The 18,162-nt window shown below is 39.5% G+C and overlaps 2 protein-coding genes across 2 annotated transcripts; one reads left to right on the forward strand and one right to left on the reverse strand.

Moving 5' to 3' along the window:
- Positions 1–3,173: 3,173 nt before the first annotated feature.
- LOC131154927 (endoglucanase 17) lies at positions 3,174–6,362 on the forward strand. The gene is made up of 8 exons (XM_058107767.1): positions 3,174–3,724; positions 3,845–4,051; positions 4,240–4,440; positions 4,548–4,640; positions 4,730–4,891; positions 5,031–5,142; positions 5,269–5,432; positions 5,522–6,362. Exons 1-8 carry the CDS (start codon positions 3,455–3,457, stop codon positions 5,852–5,854), a joined length of 1,542 nt encoding a protein of 513 aa, XP_057963750.1. The 5' UTR covers positions 3,174–3,454; the 3' UTR covers positions 5,855–6,362.
- A 791-nt stretch (positions 6,363–7,153) lies between these two features.
- On the reverse strand, positions 7,154–18,106 carry LOC131154928 (sucrose synthase 2). Its single transcript, XM_058107768.1, has 15 exons — positions 17,549–18,106; positions 17,208–17,340; positions 16,208–16,359; positions 15,887–16,079; positions 15,526–15,644; positions 15,173–15,389; positions 14,895–14,990; positions 14,613–14,786; positions 10,809–10,925; positions 10,547–10,713; positions 8,987–9,211; positions 8,282–8,603; positions 7,942–8,186; positions 7,727–7,865; positions 7,154–7,476 (listed from the first exon to the last, which is right to left on the reverse strand). The coding sequence occupies exons 1-15, from the start codon at positions 17,644–17,646 to the stop codon at positions 7,429–7,431; spliced, it is 2,445 nt and encodes an 814-aa protein (XP_057963751.1). The 5' UTR covers positions 17,647–18,106; the 3' UTR covers positions 7,154–7,428.
- Positions 18,107–18,162: the final 56 nt, after the last annotated feature.

Here is an 18,162-nt window from a genome sequence, read left to right on the forward strand (position 1 = left end):
TTCTCGATGGATTGAATCTCTTCATCCATCGCTTTTCTCTAGTCTTCTTCGTTAGCTTCATCAAAGCTAACTGGGTCACTAGTCAGCAATAGAAAGTATAGAGTAACATACTCTTTTATAGGTTCCGTAGTTTCATACAGATCAGTTAGATTACGAGCTCCTCTAGGCCTCATGTCTGAGATTTCACATTCAATTGGTGATGGAGATTAATTCGTATGTGGTGAACCATGTGGAGGTGTCTGCAGCTCGAGAACTTGTGACTCAATAGCCACTTCTATTTTCTGTGTGGGTTCTTCTCCTTCAAACATCAATTCCACATCTTTCGAAGATTCAGCCTAGTCTTGGGTCGAGCTGTGCGCCATTAGCAACAATAACTCTCCATCTACATGTTTAGTTTCGACAAGGTTAGCCTCCTCGCCAACCTTTTCTTGTTGTCGCCCCCAACACTCATTGTTATAGTATCCGTACTTATGATAGTTGTAGCACTGAACATTTCTTTTATCTATGTTCAGGCGGTTATTATATCCTCCTCTTCTTCCTTGTCCTCTCCCTTGCAGAACATAGTTTTGTTGATTGAGTCCTCCTCTAGTGGGACCTCTTCCGCCTCTGTCACCTTCTCTAGATTCAAAGTTTCCAAAATTTCTTCCACAAGAACCTTGATCTCGTCCTCTTCTTTGCTATGACATCCCCCCTTTGTCGTATCTATCTACAGTGAGGGACAACTTTGTTTAGAGGGCTTGCTCCAATGCTTTATCATCGCTCCTTCTGTTGACTTTCTGCTCATTGGCTTGGAGTGAGCCCACAAGTTCTTCTACGGACATGGTTTCTAGATCTTTTGTTTCTTTCATGGTCACAGCTATATAATCAAAATTTGGATCCAAAGATCGCAAAATTTTCTCACAAATTCTCTCGTCATTTAAAGTCTCTCAATTTCTTCTCAATTAATTTGATACTACCATAACTCGTGTATAGTAGTCAGCAATAGATTCAGTAGATTTCATTTTTAAAGATTCGAAATTACCTCGCAATGTTTGAAGAAAAATCTTCTTTACTTTGTCTGCACCTTTGTATGTTCGCTAGAGAGAGTCCCAAACTTCTTTGGATGTCTTGGCGGAGGCGATGATTTCAAACATGACCTCATCAAGACCTTGGTAGATTATGGACTTCACCTTACAATCATTTTTTCGATCGGCTCGCAAGGTTGTTCTTTGAGCATCGGACATAGCTGCTTTGGCTTCTATTGATGGGCTTTCTCTGTACCCATCTTCAACGATGCCCATGACATCTTAAGCACCTAGAAGGGCTCTCATTTGAATAGACCAGTTGTCATAATTCTCTTGGGTCAATTTTGGAATGACCGCTTGGGTAGCACCGTTCGCCATTGAATTTAATATATAAAAACATAGAGATGGGGGTTGATTTTGGCAAACCTGATGCCACCAATGTGTTCAGAAGATCGAAAAAACCTTAAGAACCGGTTTTGGGTTGCAAAGAACCGATCCAAATGTCATTGAACCGGCTACAGGGGAACTCTGGTGGTTTAAAACTGGGCCGATTTAACATAACTCTCATTTAAACAACGTTAGCACTTACTGTAGGGCCACGTGGAGGCTTTTGCGCTTGCCGCGTGTCAATGGCTAGACGTAGGTCGGAAGGCGAGTTAGGTCTTGGGGACGGAACCGGGTTGAGGGTCATTGAGCCGGGTCTCGGATCAGGTGGCCAGGTTGGATTTCACCAACAGGACAAGAAGACGCATGTGGGGCGCATGGAACGCGTGTTGCTGACGGCCAGAGTCTTCGTCGGAGCGTGCGGCGCGTGGGAAAGATGCTGAATATGCTAGCGACGCGTGTGAGCTCGTGTAGCGTCTCCCTGAGTTCGTTTGAGATGTGGTTTTCACCGTTGGAATCGTCTCGACGCGAATTTCATAATGGTAGGCTCAATCTTGGATTTTGAGCAACTTCAAATCTGGAAGAAAATTGAATTTCTCCTCTGTTCGTCTCTGTTTGGTGGATTTCGGCGTACCTGGACGCTCTGATTCCACTGATGAGTGGAGAGGACACTCAGTCACTTGTTGTGACTGAAACTCAGTGAGAATGAATTGTACAATAAACACTATCAATTTATTTCAAAATGAATTACAGAAACGAATTAAAATCACTCTCGCTCACTAATTATTCACTTTCTAAATACCACATACTACATTGTATACATACACTTCTATTTATAGCAGATACTAAACCAAAATAATCAACAAATGCAGCTGGTAGGTGAGGTTGGTGACCGCCGATCAATAGAAACGGCTGGTCGGCAGCTGTCGTCAAATATTGCTGCCACCGTCAAGTTTACTCTTTCAACATAATAGTGCGGCTGATTTTCTCATTAAAAAATGAGAAATAGAAAACAATGTCATTTACGAAAAACAACATATTTTACCACGTTCATTGAAAGGTATCCTTTGGATAGATAGGTTGGGTCTCACTTCCTTTCGTCATTAGTTTATCCTCTCGATTTTTGTTTGATTGGTTTAGTTTTTTTTATTATTTTTATTTTTGATAGACCTATTTATATTTGTTTCTTATTTAGTTTTATTTGGATTTGTAATCCCGTTTTGGTTGGTTGTTAGTGTTATTTTTGAGAGACCTTTAATTTTTTTATCTGTAATCTCTCAATGTTTGTTTTGTAACCACCGTATTTCTCCTCTAAAAAATGAGAGTATAACAATAAATAATTACGAGGTATCGCCCTCCTTTAGTTAAAATAGAAAAAAAAAATCCCAAATAAGCCAATTACAGTGAGGGACATTTGCAACCCTTAACGTAAAACATCCTGTCAAGTTACATTTGAAGGAACCACTAAAGAATGTGCAAAATGTGTATAGACATTACGTCCTAACATTTCCAGCATTCACTTCAATATCTTTCGATGCACCGCTTTATGAAGTTGGGTGTGTAAAGTGCAAAGGCGCATTCTCCTTGATCTGAATGCTTCTTTACAACTAACTACTGATCTTTGCATATGCATTAGCCAGCTCCCAGCAGATACCTACTCGCACAAGTGTTGAATAATAGTTAAAATATCCTTTTCTGATTAAAATTTTAATTGCCATGTGACTATTGATAATGCCCCAAATGTCCCGGTATCTTAGGTAATAGGTATTGGGAAGTGGGAACCCTGAATTGACATTGCGCGCCAAGGGGCATCTAGGGTCAAACAGAACACAAGTATGCCTCTGGGGAATAATTGAGCAAAATTGATTAGTGCCCAGCAACTATTGGCTGTGAGAACTTGAGAGGTGGTCTTAATAATTACTGTATCCAAACAGGGAATTGCAGGGGTAGCTTTTGCTTTATAAATAGAGCTGAGGGTCTGTGCCATCCCTGTGGCTTGCAGGTTGGTTGGAGGCTGGTTGGTTAGTTGGAGTGTTTACATTGGGCCAACCCTTGCCCTAATCCTAATGGCTCTCTCTGTTTCTTCCTTCTGCCTTCTAGTCCTCCTTTCTTGCTTCACCACTTCTCTGCTTCTGTGCAATGCCTTCTCTGCCCAACACTACCACTACCCCTTCCTCCACCATCGCCACCACTCTCGCATTGCCAGACACGACTACAGAGATGCCCTTATTAAATCCATACTCTTCTTTGAAGGGCAGAGGTCAGGGAGGCTCCCTCCTGGCCAGAGAATCACCTGGAGGAGAGACTCTGGTCTTTCAGACGGTTCAGCCGTGCATGTATGCAATCATCACACGGATCAATCTCTTTATTTTCTGTTTCTTGAACTTCTTATTTATCTCCTCTATGAAATATTTGAGCTGGGTTTTGCTCATTTCCGTGTGAAACTGAAAATGCAGGTAGATTTGGTTGGAGGGTATTACGATGCAGGCGACAATGTGAAGTTTGGGTTTCCCATGGCTTTCACCACCACCATGCTTTCATGGAGCGTTATTGAGTTTGGTGGGTTGATGAAAGGTGAGTTAGAGAACGCAAAAGAAGCCATTCGCTGGGCCACTGATTACTTACTCAAAGCTACTGCCTACCCAGACACCATTTACGTTCAGGTTTGTGCCCCAAGCATTGCATTGTTCAGAGTATTTAGGTTTTTTGCGCTACCAAATGGCAAATCTCTATGTGCGCTTAATGTTAGAAAATGGGCATTTCTTCTATTGTTATTTGGGCTGCATTTAACCACATTGTGTCCGCTAGAAGAAACAGAGAAGCTAATATAATGCGTGGGTTTATTTCTCAGGTGGGCGATGCTAACAAGGATCATTCTTGTTGGGAGAGACCAGAAGACATGGATACTCCGAGAACTGTACTGAAGATAGACAGAGACTCCCCTGGCTCTGATGTAGCTGCTGAAACTGCTGCAGCTCTTGCAGCTGCTTCTCTAGTCTTCAGAAGAAGCGATCCGGCTTACTCCAAGCTTTTACTCAGGAGGGCCATTGGGGTAACATCAATAACGCATAAGAGTAGAGCAAACAAATAATGAATTTATAAAACAGAGACCGCTCCAGTTTTCCCAAATCTGAACATTTTATGCATCTCTTGGCGCAGGTGTTTGAGTTTGCTGATAAATACAGGGGTCCCTACAGCAATGGGTTGAAAAGTTATGTATGCCCTTTCTATTGCTCTTACTCTGGGTATCAGGTAAAAGAATCAATGCTCTTAAACCCCATAAAACTTAGTGTTTTCAGGAGTTAAATCTTCATTTGGTGTTTGCAATGAATTGATTGAAGGATGAACTACTGTGGGGAGCTGCATGGCTGCACAAAGCCACCAAAAACCCAGACTACCTCAACTACATTCATGTAAACGGGCAAATCCTTGGAGCCGACGAGTCGGATAACACATTTGGGTGGGACAACAAGCATGCTGGAGCCAGGATTCTTCTCTCCAAGGTCCCAAATCCCACCATCATCTAGCATGTTTTATTGGAGTTGGAGAGGGAGATTGCGAATCAAGTAGCTTTTTAGGCTATAGATTTTTTTAAGCTTTTGGTTTTGATGCTTTAATCACTTTAATGCTGCGCATTTTCAGGCGTTTCTCGTTCAAAAGGTTCAATCCCTCCATGATTACAAAGGTCACGCAGATAATTTCATATGTTCTCTCATCCCAGGGGGCCCCTTCTCTCAGACCCAGTACACCCCAGGTCCTCTCTCTCTCTCTCTTCTCTCTCCCTCTCTCTCTCTCTCTCTCTCTCTCTCTCTCTCTCTCTCTCTCTCTGATTTCTAACGGCTACTTTTGTTTTTTTGTTGGGTTTTTGATGTTGATGCAGGAGGGCTTCTGTTCAAGATGAGTGATAGCAACATGCAGTATGTAACCTCCACCTCCTTCCTGCTCGTAGCCTACGCCAAGTATCTGACCTCGGCCCGCAAGTTCGTCAATTGCGGGGGAACCATCGTCACCCCAAAGAAGCTCCGAACCATTGCCAAACAACAGGTTACCGCGGAAAACAGAGGCCCATTGATACCCTTAATTTCTGAATTTGTTAATCATTTTTAGCTCATATTAGTTGATGCATTTTGCAGGTGGATTACTTGTTGGGAGACAACCCCTTGAAGATGTCCTACATGGTGGGATACGGCCAGAGGTACCCGGAGAGGATACACCACAGGGGGTCATCCCTGCCGTCAGTTGCAGCCCACCCAGCTAAGATCCAATGCTCAGAGGGCTTCAATTTCATGAAGTCCGAATCCCCAAATCCAAACGTCCTGGTTGGGGCGGTGGTGGGCGGACCAGACCTGCACGACGGGTTCCCGGACGAACGTTCCGACTACGAGCAGTCAGAGCCGGCTACCTACATCAACTCCCCCCTTGTGGGTGCACTGGCCTATCTTGCTCACTCCTTCGGCCAGCTCTAAAACCCCACCAGTTCCGCATATAAATAACAGCAGTAATATTAGTAGTAGTTTGCTGCAAGTCTGTTTCCAAGTTGATAGGTGTTTTGTTTTTTTTTCCTTCAGCTTTGCTTTTAGTGTTTTGAAGTGCCCGGGGGCAGTGGGGGCGACGAGGGCAAAGAGGCCGGAGGCCCCAAACACCCCACGGTGGCGCCAGTGGTGTGAAGGGGGGTTTACAACATCACATTGCCTTTGCTTATTTTATGACGAGTGTAGTGTAGTTTTTTTTTTTTTGGAGGGAGTTGGGGGGGGGGGGGGGTTGTGGCTGTGGGAGTATGGACTATGAATTGAGTGCGAGTGTGGCGCCGGTAATGGCGCTTCTGTGAGTAAAAGTTCACTTGTAATGTGTGGGCTGCTCAACAACTAGAATAGCCCCCACAGGCATGGGGTTCCTTTTGACTCCTATGCCCTAAAAAGTCTGTTTTGGGACTTGTAATATGTCCATTAGTGTTTTAACTTTAACTCTCTCTCACAGCCTCTCTCATCCATTTACACTATTTTGTGCCACAAAACTGCTAAGGTGGGAAAAGAAAAGGAAAGTTTTAAGACAAATAAGGAAAAAGACACTTATTTTTCTTTCCTCTCGTCTTAATTGTTTAGAAAATAGGCAAAATGCGAATGGGTGATTGCACTGTTGATGGTGGGGCCATGGTCATTTGACCGTTGAAGAAAGCACAAAGATCAATAAAAAGATTTATCCTATTCGGAAATCTTTAAAAACGAAAAAACAAAAAAGAATTAAAGAATCCTATAACAGAGAACATGTGGAAGGATGGTTGGGGCCCGTCTGTTGCCTCAAGAAGTCAAAAAGCTGACAATTGCAGGATCCTCAGCGGCGTGGAGAGCTGTGGGGGCTGAGTTGGCGTGTGGGGCTGCCCCAAACTTGACGAGGGAAAGGGTTTTGCAGGGACCGAGAGACATTCCCAGTGCCCTACCATTGTTATTGTTTGGTTTATTTCTCGACTCTTAACAATTAAAATTTTCACTTGGACACAGGCTTCCCATGCCCTGCCATTTGTCATTTTGATGTTGAGTGAAACGTAATATTTTTTGGAAATTTTATAATTAAGAAGAGTTTATTGTTTAATAGATAATTCTTAAAACATATCACTGTAGGGAAGGGATCATCTTTAACTCCCACGCCAAACAACACACAACCCAGCTTTGATCCCCACTGAGCTATCAAATGACCATCTTTCCCAAATGCCATTTTTCATGAATGTATTATTATTTGTACCAATAATTCAAATGTGACATTCAATATTTACAGCTAAAAAATTGCATTTTTTCACTAAAGAAAAATTTAGGAACAGGATATAATTTCCAATACAGAAATAGTACAATTGTAGCCCATACAACCTTTAGTGTGGTCATCTCTCTCTCTCTCTCTCTCTCTCTCTCTCTCTCTCTCTCTCTCTCTTTCTCTCTCTCTCTCTTTTCCTTCCCTGCCAGTTCTATATTCCTCCTATACACAAACATCAACTTTATTCAAATTAAACATTACCATGCTTGACCAGATACATTTGCCATGCCCCGGGTTACTCGGGGTTATGTGGATTGTCTATTGCCCGAGGAACGGATTTCACCTGTAAGAATGCAAGCTCAATGAAATTCTATGCAAATATTAAATTGCATGCTGTGTTAAATCAAAAATGAAAGTGTACATACATTTTGAGAAATATTGATTAAGATGATGAAATTTTCTATTTTAATCCAAGAACAAACATTTGAATGACTGAATCGTCATCATGCTTCCCATGTCACAATTTATTGGCTGTCGTTTACTCACAAAACTCAAAGATGGAGGAAAGTAAAAAATAGGTCTAGAAAGCTTACCAAATCGCGCAACTTGAGAATGTAGAACATCTCAAGATATCGTCGGGTCTCACGCCTCTCAAGTTTGGAAACATACTTCCAGAATGTATAAACACCTGCCAGCGTCATTAGCCTCTCCGAGTAGATTTTCCAGGTATACCTACAATATTATGGAGGCAGGAATCATACCAGCAGCCTGAAATGTTGAAGAATCACTTCCATTAAAAAGCACAAACCTTTCATTGATCCTTCGAAGCCCTCCCTCAGATATCTTATTCCAGTATCCCGGGTTCTCCTTGCACTTCAGAAAGAAGTCTGCCAAACGTTCAGCAGCTTGATCAGGATGATATGGATCAATGTGGAAGCCTGATACACCATCTTCAATAATTTCTGCAGGACCACCATGGCAAGTGGCAAATGTTGGAAGGCCACAAGTCATAGCCTCTACGACTGTAAGCCCAAAAGCTTCATAAAAGGCAGGCTGTTATTAAGAAAAGTCAGTTAGCCAAAGCCTGAAAACCGTCAGTCAGCCAAAGTCTTTTAAGAAATAAATGCAAGCGTCCACAAATACCCTACCTGCACAAAAGCACCTCTAGTGTCAGCAATGTAGCGGTAAAGCTCACCATTTCGTGCTCGGTTCATTTGAGCCGATATCCATCGAAACTGACCATTCAAATCATACTTCTTCACGAGGTCATGCATCTTCTGAATTTCTTCGATCTCCTCTCTGTCATTAGACTTCTTCACATCATTGTAACCAGCTATCACAACAAGGTTTACCAGTTCCCTCAACTGGGTATTATTACCATAAAACTCAACCAAACCTGTTATGTTTTTCACATGGTCAAGCCTTGCCATGGAAAAGATTATGGGCTTTGCCCGATCACTTAAAATGCCACTGCAGCAATATAAAGAAAATTCTGGATTATTAGTCGTGGATCATAGCAAACAGGAATGTGTCAAGTAACTTGGAACACATAGGATTAACCAAGAAAAAACAACCAAAAAGGAGAAAAAGCAAGAAAAAAAATGGCTGGATCATTTTTTATATCTGCATTTTGCTGCGTAAGAAAGTTGATAGGCCTTGTCCCATAAATTTGATCACATAAGCATTCCCTGAATTGAGTACATGACAATTTGTATAGCTCTGGATTTTATTTTATTTTTTTTAATAGTAACTGTGAGCTCCTTGATGTGCTAATGATCATTATAGCAATTGCGTTTCCCAAAAATTAAGGTGAAAGTAAAAGAAAACGTTGATAGAATCAATAAGAGGCTCACATGTGCTCCTCATTCTGTTCGGGATCATATAAGAGCTTTTCAATTGAATCATGTAGGGCCGAGAGTCTGTTTTGCTTATCAGAGTAAGGAAAGTAAATTGCCATATCTGCCCCAGGAGAGACAATGTTGAACTTTGGATCAAAAACATCAATGCCATGAACAACTCGGTACAGCCCTGGAAGGGTGAAAGCTGTGTGGCTCTCATACTGACCAACGGTATTCTTCCTGAGAGAGCACATATTTTTAGCAAATAATGTCAAAAACAAATGTCTATGCAAATATACAAACGGAACTTTAATTTCTAAAAGCACAGCAGATGCATAAGCAATGATGTACAAAACCCTTATGGTGCTACAAGGCAGGGTGAATTAAAAGACATCTAATACCAAATCAGCTCAAGGTCACTGAGCAGCAAAATAGATAAAAAAAATGACGAAATATACTAAACATAGAGAATGGCATAGAAGCCCTGAATCATGGAACTGCCCCAAAAGTATATATTTACAAATAAACACTAACAGGAAAACATAATAATCCACCATAGAGGCTTGTGATCCTGTGACTACAAAGGTTGCCAGCCACTTTAGCAAGCTAAGATTTGTGAAGTAAAAGTTCAGTGCTAATCAGACATGGTGCACACAGGGTAATCTGAGATGCAAAATTGTTTTTATGAATATCAAAACCCACAGATTGTCATTGTTAACAGTGATACTAAGCACAATATGCAACCCCTACTCACAAAGGGGGGGAAGGTACCATTATAATTAACCCCTACACACTGAAAGCTATATTGGCATACATAAATAATACAAAATCATAGATAACAAAAGCTGTGCAAAGATGGCATCCTAAGTTACATGATCCTGTAAATAATAATAAAAAAAAAAAATAGAAACTAGCAAAGAACATAAAAACAAAGTATTTACCAAAATTAGCAAAGAACAGACAAAAAAATATATTGGCAAGGAAAATTTTTTTAATTGTAAGAAGTCCCCACAGTAGCTTAACTTTGCTCAACATTACAACCTTTGGACTCTCTGTTATTAAAAGCAAAAAAACAAGGGAAGCCTGCCTACAAAATCATGCCAAATTAGTGAAATAAGTCAAAATAGGATAACGTTGATCAATATTGCAACCTTCTGTTTAAAAAACATAGGAGGGGAAGAACACGCACACACACACACTGACGAGTAAATACTTCCTAAATAAGCAGGATCCGTAGCTATCTCATCCAGGCTGGCAGGATGAAGGGATGGGTTTGTGTTATATAAAATATGTTTGCATCCATACAAGGAAGCAATATATGCTCTATGTAAATGCACATTTATTTTATTTGGCACATTATAACAATGAGTTGATTCACTCAGCAGCACAGCAATTGAAGAAATCCTAAGAATTATTATGAAATAAAAGATAAATTATAACCAAACAGCATCTATATAAGCAAAGATACAATCAAAGCAAAAATATAATTCTGCAAATTATATAAATAAGCAAATAATAAAATATACAAGGAAAAAAAAAACACTCAAGAGTCTAGTCAATCAGGAAGAGACTCACGTTCCTGCAATTTCTTGATATGTGCTGGTGATAATAAAATCTGCATTATTCATGGCCACAATGTCAGCAGTAAATTGACATGAAAAGTGGTATTTCTCCTCGAATTTTTTCCAATATATATCTGAATCTGGATACTTCGTTTTCTCCAAAGCATGCGCAATGGTGCACTGCATGCATTAAAGCTTGTTATTTTCCATTCATAGCAGATAATATGATCAACTTGGAATGCACATAATCAGAAGACTAAAAAATCATCATTAACCTGTGTGACGCCCATCTTATACGCCAATAAAGATGCAACAAGATTTCCATCGCTATAGTTGCCAATAATAAAATCTGGAATACCCTGCAACTCTGCAGCAATTTCACTAGCTGCATCCTGGTCACAGCACAATCGGAGAAAATGAAATTGAGCAACAAGATTTGAAAAGGCATAAACATTGAGCATGAATATATAATGATGTGGTGCGTGTTTATCACTTCAATAGACATGACACTTTGACAGTGTTCCTCTAGGAATCATTGTGCAGTTTGGTTGGCTGTGTGATAGTAATGAAATGAAGCTGATGATGATTGAATAGTAGTAGTATCTCAAATAAAAATAAAAATAAAAATAAAGTTAGTAGTAGTGGTGCAATGCAAGAGAGGGCAAGTGGCAACAAGCTTACACCACACGTAACCTAGTGTCACAATCCCATTGGATGTGTACTTGGAAGATCTTGCGGCTTATAAGGAGGGTTTGGGCTCCAACTAACTGAGGCGCCCTTTATAGGACAAACTCGTTAGGCCATGGGCCAAAGCTGACAATACCTTATCGGAGTTAGACCCAAGACTGTTACATTTGTTATCAGAGCCTCCCTGAGGGTACTATTACGTGAGTGGATCCACCTTGAGGGTACTATCATGTAAGTGGATCTGCCCTGAGAGTACTATCATGTGAGTGGATCCTACACAGAGGTGTAAACCACTTTGATGAGGACATCAAAGATTGGACGAGAGCATCTGTCGCGGTCTTGCATAAGATGTGTACTAAGGAGATCACGTTGACAAGGATGTCATAAATCGGACGGGAGAGTCTGTCACGAACTCATATTGGATGTGTACTAGGGAAAATCACGCTGAAAAGGACATCAAAGATTGGATGGGAGAGTCTGTCACAGTCCCGTATCGGATATGTACTAGAAAGATCTTGGGTTTATAAGGAGGGTTTGAGCTCCAACTAAGTGAGGCGCCTTTTATAAGACAAATCCGTTAGGCCAGTGGGCCAAAGCAGACAATACCTCATCGGAGTTGATCCCAGGACTGTAACACCTGGAAGTGTTTGGGCCGTAATGGTGGTGGCAATGGTGAATAAACTAATAAAAGCATTTGACCAGGTTTTATTTGAATGCTATCAGTGAAGATCTAAGTAAATTAGTTATGAAATCCCTTATTTTTGGGGCTTTACCGAAAGAATTTTCCCTTGGATATCTCATATTTTCAAGAAAATAAAGACAGTATTTTCTTCACAAAATAGACCAGGAAAAAATTCCTAGTTTAAAAGTACCAATTCATCACAACAGTCTCATTGCAGCCTATATCAGGAACTAAAATGCCTCCCAGAGTTGTGCATTAATAGTCTACATGGCAATAGTTTCTCTGTTATGCCATCCTATACAAAACCCTTTTATACAACATGAAAAGGATTGCATTGTTTATTGATGAGTAAAGTTAGTGATACAGTTAAACTTACTAACATTTGCTGTGTTAATACTTTCTAATATTGTATTATAATTATGAGAAATCAAAGCAGTGCTTCTGCAGTCCATAGAAAGCATGTGTTAGAGCACAAAAAGGACACCTTCCTGCCTATAAAAACTGCAAGTCATATTAAGGCAAGAAAATGGATGTCACAGGCAACTGCCCAGGCATCTAGGGGACTGCCAAATTGCTGATGCACTTGAGGTGGTTCTGAGGCCTGGGTGAGCACTGAGCAATGGCTTGCCTAAACCATCTATGACGTAAGTGATCACATGGAAAGCTTGCCTTGGGACTCAAGGCAATGCCAGGGGCACAACAATCCAGCTTGAGCAACCCCAAAAACCAGACATGCACACACATAGTTGTTAAAATAACATTTCATATTAATAAATCAAGATACTACGCAAACATGTCAAACTGAACTAGCTCCGAGCAAATCTTCAGGACAGCATACCCTCTGTTTCTACTCTCTCCCTTATAAGGACAACTAACAACCTATAAAATACCTATAAAATATATTGGTAATGATGACAATGACTATATATCATTACAAAAAGAAGACATGGTGTTGGAGGTAGGGAAGCATTAAGGTGGTAGGGTTGCTCGAGCTTCAAAGCATGACATAGATATGGAGTCTATTTGAACCTTGACATACTTTTGTTTTTTAAATTTTTCATGTCTTTTGTGGAGTTTCAATTTTATTGAGACCTTTTCTTTGGTTATTTCATAAACTATTATTCATATTAAAAAAAAAAATTACTTCTCCACATTTGATTTTATTTTTCAACCCAATGACTGGCAATGGACATTGGAATAATGACTTTATATCTTGTATGAATGTTTATCACATTTCAAATATTGTTTTACTAATCTTCAGGCCTAGCCTAGTCAACTGCTTGAGCTCGAAAATACATGACAAGCTCAATCAATAATAATAATAATAATAATAATAAACTGATGCACATATATAATTTGACAGCCACAGCATGAAAAAACACGATGAGCTCAAACATAGAAAGGGGAAAAGAAAAAATAAAAAATAAAGCAAACAAAGCAGAACAAAACAAAAGAAGCACAAGCAGAGGAAACCTGTCATGTAAGCTATGGAAGTAATAGTACAATGATGAGCTGAATCTAGCCTATTTAGAAAACACATTACAACTTATTCATAAATTTAATAGTGCATTACGTGCTGTTGTTTGTGCACAGGTGCTGTTGTGCGTGAATGAAACATATAGAGTAGGAAAATTCCACGTATTATTGCACAGAAAAGTACAAATGACAAATTTATAAGGACGATTCTTGTAAAGAGGAGAAATATTAATAAATAATAAGATTTTTAAACTAATGAATTCTATTTTGAACCAGTAGCTGTATTAACACTGATTCCGTTAGCAAGTTATATGAGCGCTGAAATACTTATGCACCCTGGCCTCTCTCATAACCATTTTAATTTACCAGTCCTACTCATCAATATATACAGTTTCATTACTAATGAAACAAAAAAGCATCACAATAAAAAGTAAAGGTAGGAAGCTGAATTTTCTGTGACACAAAGAATCATATTCTGTCAAAATATGTATGGAGTGAGGAACCCAAAACCATGATATGTTTTTGCTCTAAAGATTTGAACGAAGACTTTCTGTATTGGTACCGTTTAAGTTGAAACGTCAATGGCAGACATGCATTCTAGTATTAATCTAGGTTCTAGCACTTGAATATAATGGAGAAGAATTTGGGAGTGAGGATGCAGTTAGTTTGCCAAAGTGCGTGCTCTTGAATGTTATGTGGGGGATTTGGCATGAATGGAACACCCTTATCTTCACAGGAAAGAAATGGTCTTTACCTTTGCATTGGGACAGGATACAACATTTAGAATCTCTTTGGGCTTTTAGTGCATGCTGTTTTAAGGATACATGCCTTGAGAATCTTCAGCAGGAATGGAAGGCTTGATTAAGTTGGTTGTATTTTATTTTTATTTCTATTTTTCAAACTAGTATTTCTTGTCCTCTTTTGTTGTAATATTCTTTTTCTCCCAGTAATATACTTTCTTTTTTCTATCAAAAAATAATCAAGTTAAATTGTGAGCATATTCCTATGTGTTGAAACATGAGACGAAGTTTTACACTGTTTGGTCTGTGGAACTTAATCACAGACAGCATTTTTTTGTTGCCTCTGCAAGTTTCATGAACCTAAACAAAATTTCAAAACATACAAGAAAAACTATATCATCATTCAAACAGAAAAACAGACTGATATAAGACCAGTTGTTGAAGCATTCGTAGAAGCACTATTATTTGATAAGAAAATAGAAATGTAGTTTTACCTCTGCAAATGTCTCAAGATAAGGCCATACATCAAACCTTGAAATCCATTTACGGAGAATCCCCTTCTCGGTTCTGAAAGGAACTCGCAAAATGTGTGTATGTCCTGTTCCACTAACTCTTTCCAGCCGCTGATTGCATGTAGTTCCTTTTGCATCAGGAATTAACCGGGTCACCTTCGACAAGTCATAAACACATTGAGTTTATGAGGAGAAAAATAGCAATACAAAAAACCAAGTTGATAAAATGAAGAAGCTGACCAAACAGAGCATAAAGGGACTTACAATAAGAATTTTGGGAGTGACATTCAGGCCTTGCTTTTGTATTCTAACAAGCATTTCGTTTTCCAAGGCACGCACTTGATCCAGTATATAAACAACCTGAACATCAATTAAACCAGTTCACAAATAATAATAATAATAATAATAATAATAATTTCCAGCATTTACAATTGATAACAGCAAACCACCTTCCTTGACTCAATCAAAAACTGATCATCAAGGGCACTAGATATGAACAAGAAAAGCAGCTGAGAAGAAAAGCAGATACAGACAAGGAATACCTGCCCACCAGTGTCAGGCAAACCTAAAACATTTGCTTGCCCAAAGTATCCGTGAGGAGACAATATGACTACATTGAATACCATTGGAATTCTACCAAGGAATGTCTCCAAGGTTGACGGGTCAGGAGCCTGAAGAATGTCCAACAGAAGATGTATCATCTCCGATGCCCGTTGCGCAGTATCACCCCAACCTCTCTCAAAGCCCATTCCTTGGAATCTGTGTGCAGGTAATAAATAATAAGACAGAGAGTATCAAGAATTGAAAATCATAGATTCCTGTGTATACGCCTAGAAATAAACTCCTAAAGGAGAGAGACATGGAAGCAGATGAATGCCAAAATATGAAAGCTTACGCATATTCAAACTCAGAATAGGGTGTGTCTGGCGGAAGTTTAGAAAGATAATCCTCTGCCTTAGCCAGAGCAGACTGAAGTCTTGATATGCTCTGTATCCGATCATTCAACATCATAACCTGCAGATACTAGTTCGATAAATCATCCTGCTCTACAATGTCTCTTGCACAAAAAACCAATTCTACTTGAAGGACTCTTTAAAAAAAAAAAAAAAAAAAAGCAAAAGCAAAAGAGTTTTCCCATGGGATAAGTACTAAATAAATGTCAAGGTCCATAAAAAATTAATAAAGACTGTGATATTAAATTAAAATTCTAGGTCAGGTCAAATAATTACATAGCAATACATTGTGAGCAAACTTACATGCCCTTTATGCTTATGCGCTCGAAGGAAGTCAAGTAATGGCTCCAAACAATCTTTGTTACGGAACATAATTGAAGAGAGATGACGATTGAGGAATTGAACACCATTGCCAATAGATGAAGACCGGTTTGGGCGAGGAAATGAAGCATTGAAAGGCTCAAAATCCAGCTCAAGCACAAAAGGATCATTAGTCCTAACATAATAAGAAAAAATCACTAGAGTATTAGTTATAACTTATGCTCTCTCTCTCTCTCTCTCTCTATATATATATATATATATATATTACAGACATAAGTCTTATAGAAGAGAGAAATTGCTTACTGCCCATCTACAAGCTCTTCTTTGAAACGGAGATATTCAGAAACACTCAATTGCTCCACGCTAAGTTCATAGACATTAACACGGACATATTCCCAAACCCCAGGCCTAGGCCGAACTGCTATTGCCACAAAGGGAGGCAAAACTATGGCTTCCTGAAATCAGAGAGTAAATTTTATTTTATTACATATGCAAATGGGATCTACACTTAATTTGGTTTCCTTTTTTCATCTCCTAAAACACTTCTACACAAATAGAGGTAAACAATACTATTTATCTTATAGCTAACTTATAAATGTTTATAACTAACACATAGATAGTAATAACTAACTCATTATTAACTAATTAATTGGTGTTCACTTCTAACATATTTAAATATTGCCGCATCACAAAGGAAAAAATTCTAATTAAATTATTAAAAACAAACAAAAATTTAAAGTAAAAATGAATTAATTTTATGAAAATATTAAATGAAGCAGTATGCCACAAGCATTGCATATGTGCAATTGCTAGTAATAATAAAACATAAAAAATAATTTTAAAAATCAGATAACTTGCAGTGACGCAAACACGCACAAAAGCAGTGGAAACAACTCCCACCCCTTTTTTAGGGGGAAAAGAAAAACTTCCTCTAAAGCTTTGTCTGGTTGCTCGGAAAATGAAGGAAAATAAAGAAAACCAAATTTGGATCTTAAATCTGTAATTAGAAGGGGGATTTGCGAAAACTGTGAAGTCCACCCAAAGTGAGCGCAATAAATCTAAATTTGTTGAATCCTTCTTCCCATCTTCAGAAACAGGGACGACACACAGAGCTTATCAGTGCTTCGATCCTTAATTTTTTTCACCATATTAAACGGAGAATTAACTAATACCAATCGCCTCATATTTTGAACAGTGTGTCCTCCCAAAAATTCATTGAATGAAGAAAAACCGTTCAGCAAGAAAATGAATTCTTAGAAAACAAACAAATAAGAAACTCGGAGAAGTAAAGGAGCTGCCACACCTGCGCGGATTTCAGGATTTCGCTGAATGGGCCATCATTCAGCCTCTGCTTCGCTATGTCGTCAACGAAGATCTTCTCAAACTCGTCGATCAAGTGATGCGGTTGCAGAATCCCTTTTCCCTGAGCCACATACCTTCAAAAACATTTCCCAAATCGCAAAAACCGTCACTGAAAGCACCAGAAAAACAAAAACAAAACCCTAAACTCCGTCCGAACTCCGAAACCCGTGGGAGTGACAGTTTGAACTATGAAAATTCCAAGATATTTTCCTATTTTCCCACGGTTTCCCACGAACCAAACGGAGCATAAGTACCACAGTACGAGTGAGTTAGGGAGGAAACCTGGAGAGAAGAGCAACGAGTTCGTTACGGTGAGCAGTGAGGGTGTCCTCCACCCTCTCCCTCATGCTCGGAATCCGCTCTAATTTCGGAGTCGGCATGGCTTCACAGGTCACAAACACAGAAACCAACTTCTCAGCAACGACTAAGAATCAAAAAAGTGTCTTCTTTTCCGTGTTCCCGAATTGAGGAAGTGATAAAAAATGGAAGCGATGAAGTGTGGATGATGCAAGAGCAGAGAGAATTTGAAATTGATGTGATGTGATACAGAGAATGGAAGAGGAGAAAGAGAAATTTATAAGACGTGCTGGCTGGGCGGGCGGCGGAAGGACGTGTGTGAATCCAAAACAGCCATTGTCGTGCAAGACGAAACCTTGAGACTGTTCAGAACCTGGGACAGGGACTGCAACAACGGACGTATGAGGTGGCGCGCTTCTGGAAGGTAAAACCTGGGGCGAGTGGCCAAAGAAATCTCGTCGCTAAATCGTAACTCCGATCGCGATTTCTTTAATTTATCCTCATTTTGGTTTTTGGAAGGCACTTCAAAAGAATATTATTATGACCCTAGGTGTAGCTCAGTTGGCAGGGCAGGCTTTGGAATTTCCTTTCACGAGGTG

Source organism: Malania oleifera, chromosome 5, assembly GCF_029873635.1.
Source record: "Malania oleifera isolate guangnan ecotype guangnan chromosome 5, ASM2987363v1, whole genome shotgun sequence".
Taxonomy (NCBI): domain Eukaryota; kingdom Viridiplantae; phylum Streptophyta; class Magnoliopsida; order Santalales; family Ximeniaceae; genus Malania; species Malania oleifera.

Bases quoted from the DNA above. Each gene is read 5' to 3' on its own strand.
- LOC131154927 (XM_058107767.1), top strand. From the start codon at position 3,455: ATGGCTCTCTCTGTTTCTTCCTTCTGCCTTCTAGTCCTCCTTTCTTGC. The intron at 4,641-4,729 runs GTAAAAGAATCA...AATTGATTGAAG, and splicing joins GCTCTTACTCTGGGTATCAG to GATGAACTACTGTGGGGAGC. The intron at 5,143-5,268 runs GTCCTCTCTCTC...ATGTTGATGCAG, and splicing joins TCAGACCCAGTACACCCCAG to GAGGGCTTCTGTTCAAGATG.
- LOC131154928 (XM_058107768.1), bottom strand. From the start codon at position 17,646: ATGCCGACTCCGAAATTAGAGCGGATTCCGAGCATGAGGGAGAGGGTG. The intron at 14,991-15,172 runs GTATTCCTTGTC...ATTGATGTTCAG, and splicing joins TGCCTGACACTGGTGGGCAG to GTTGTTTATATACTGGATCA. The intron at 14,787-14,894 runs GTAAGTCCCTTT...GACTTGTCGAAG, and splicing joins TCACTCCCAAAATTCTTATT to GTGACCCGGTTAATTCCTGA.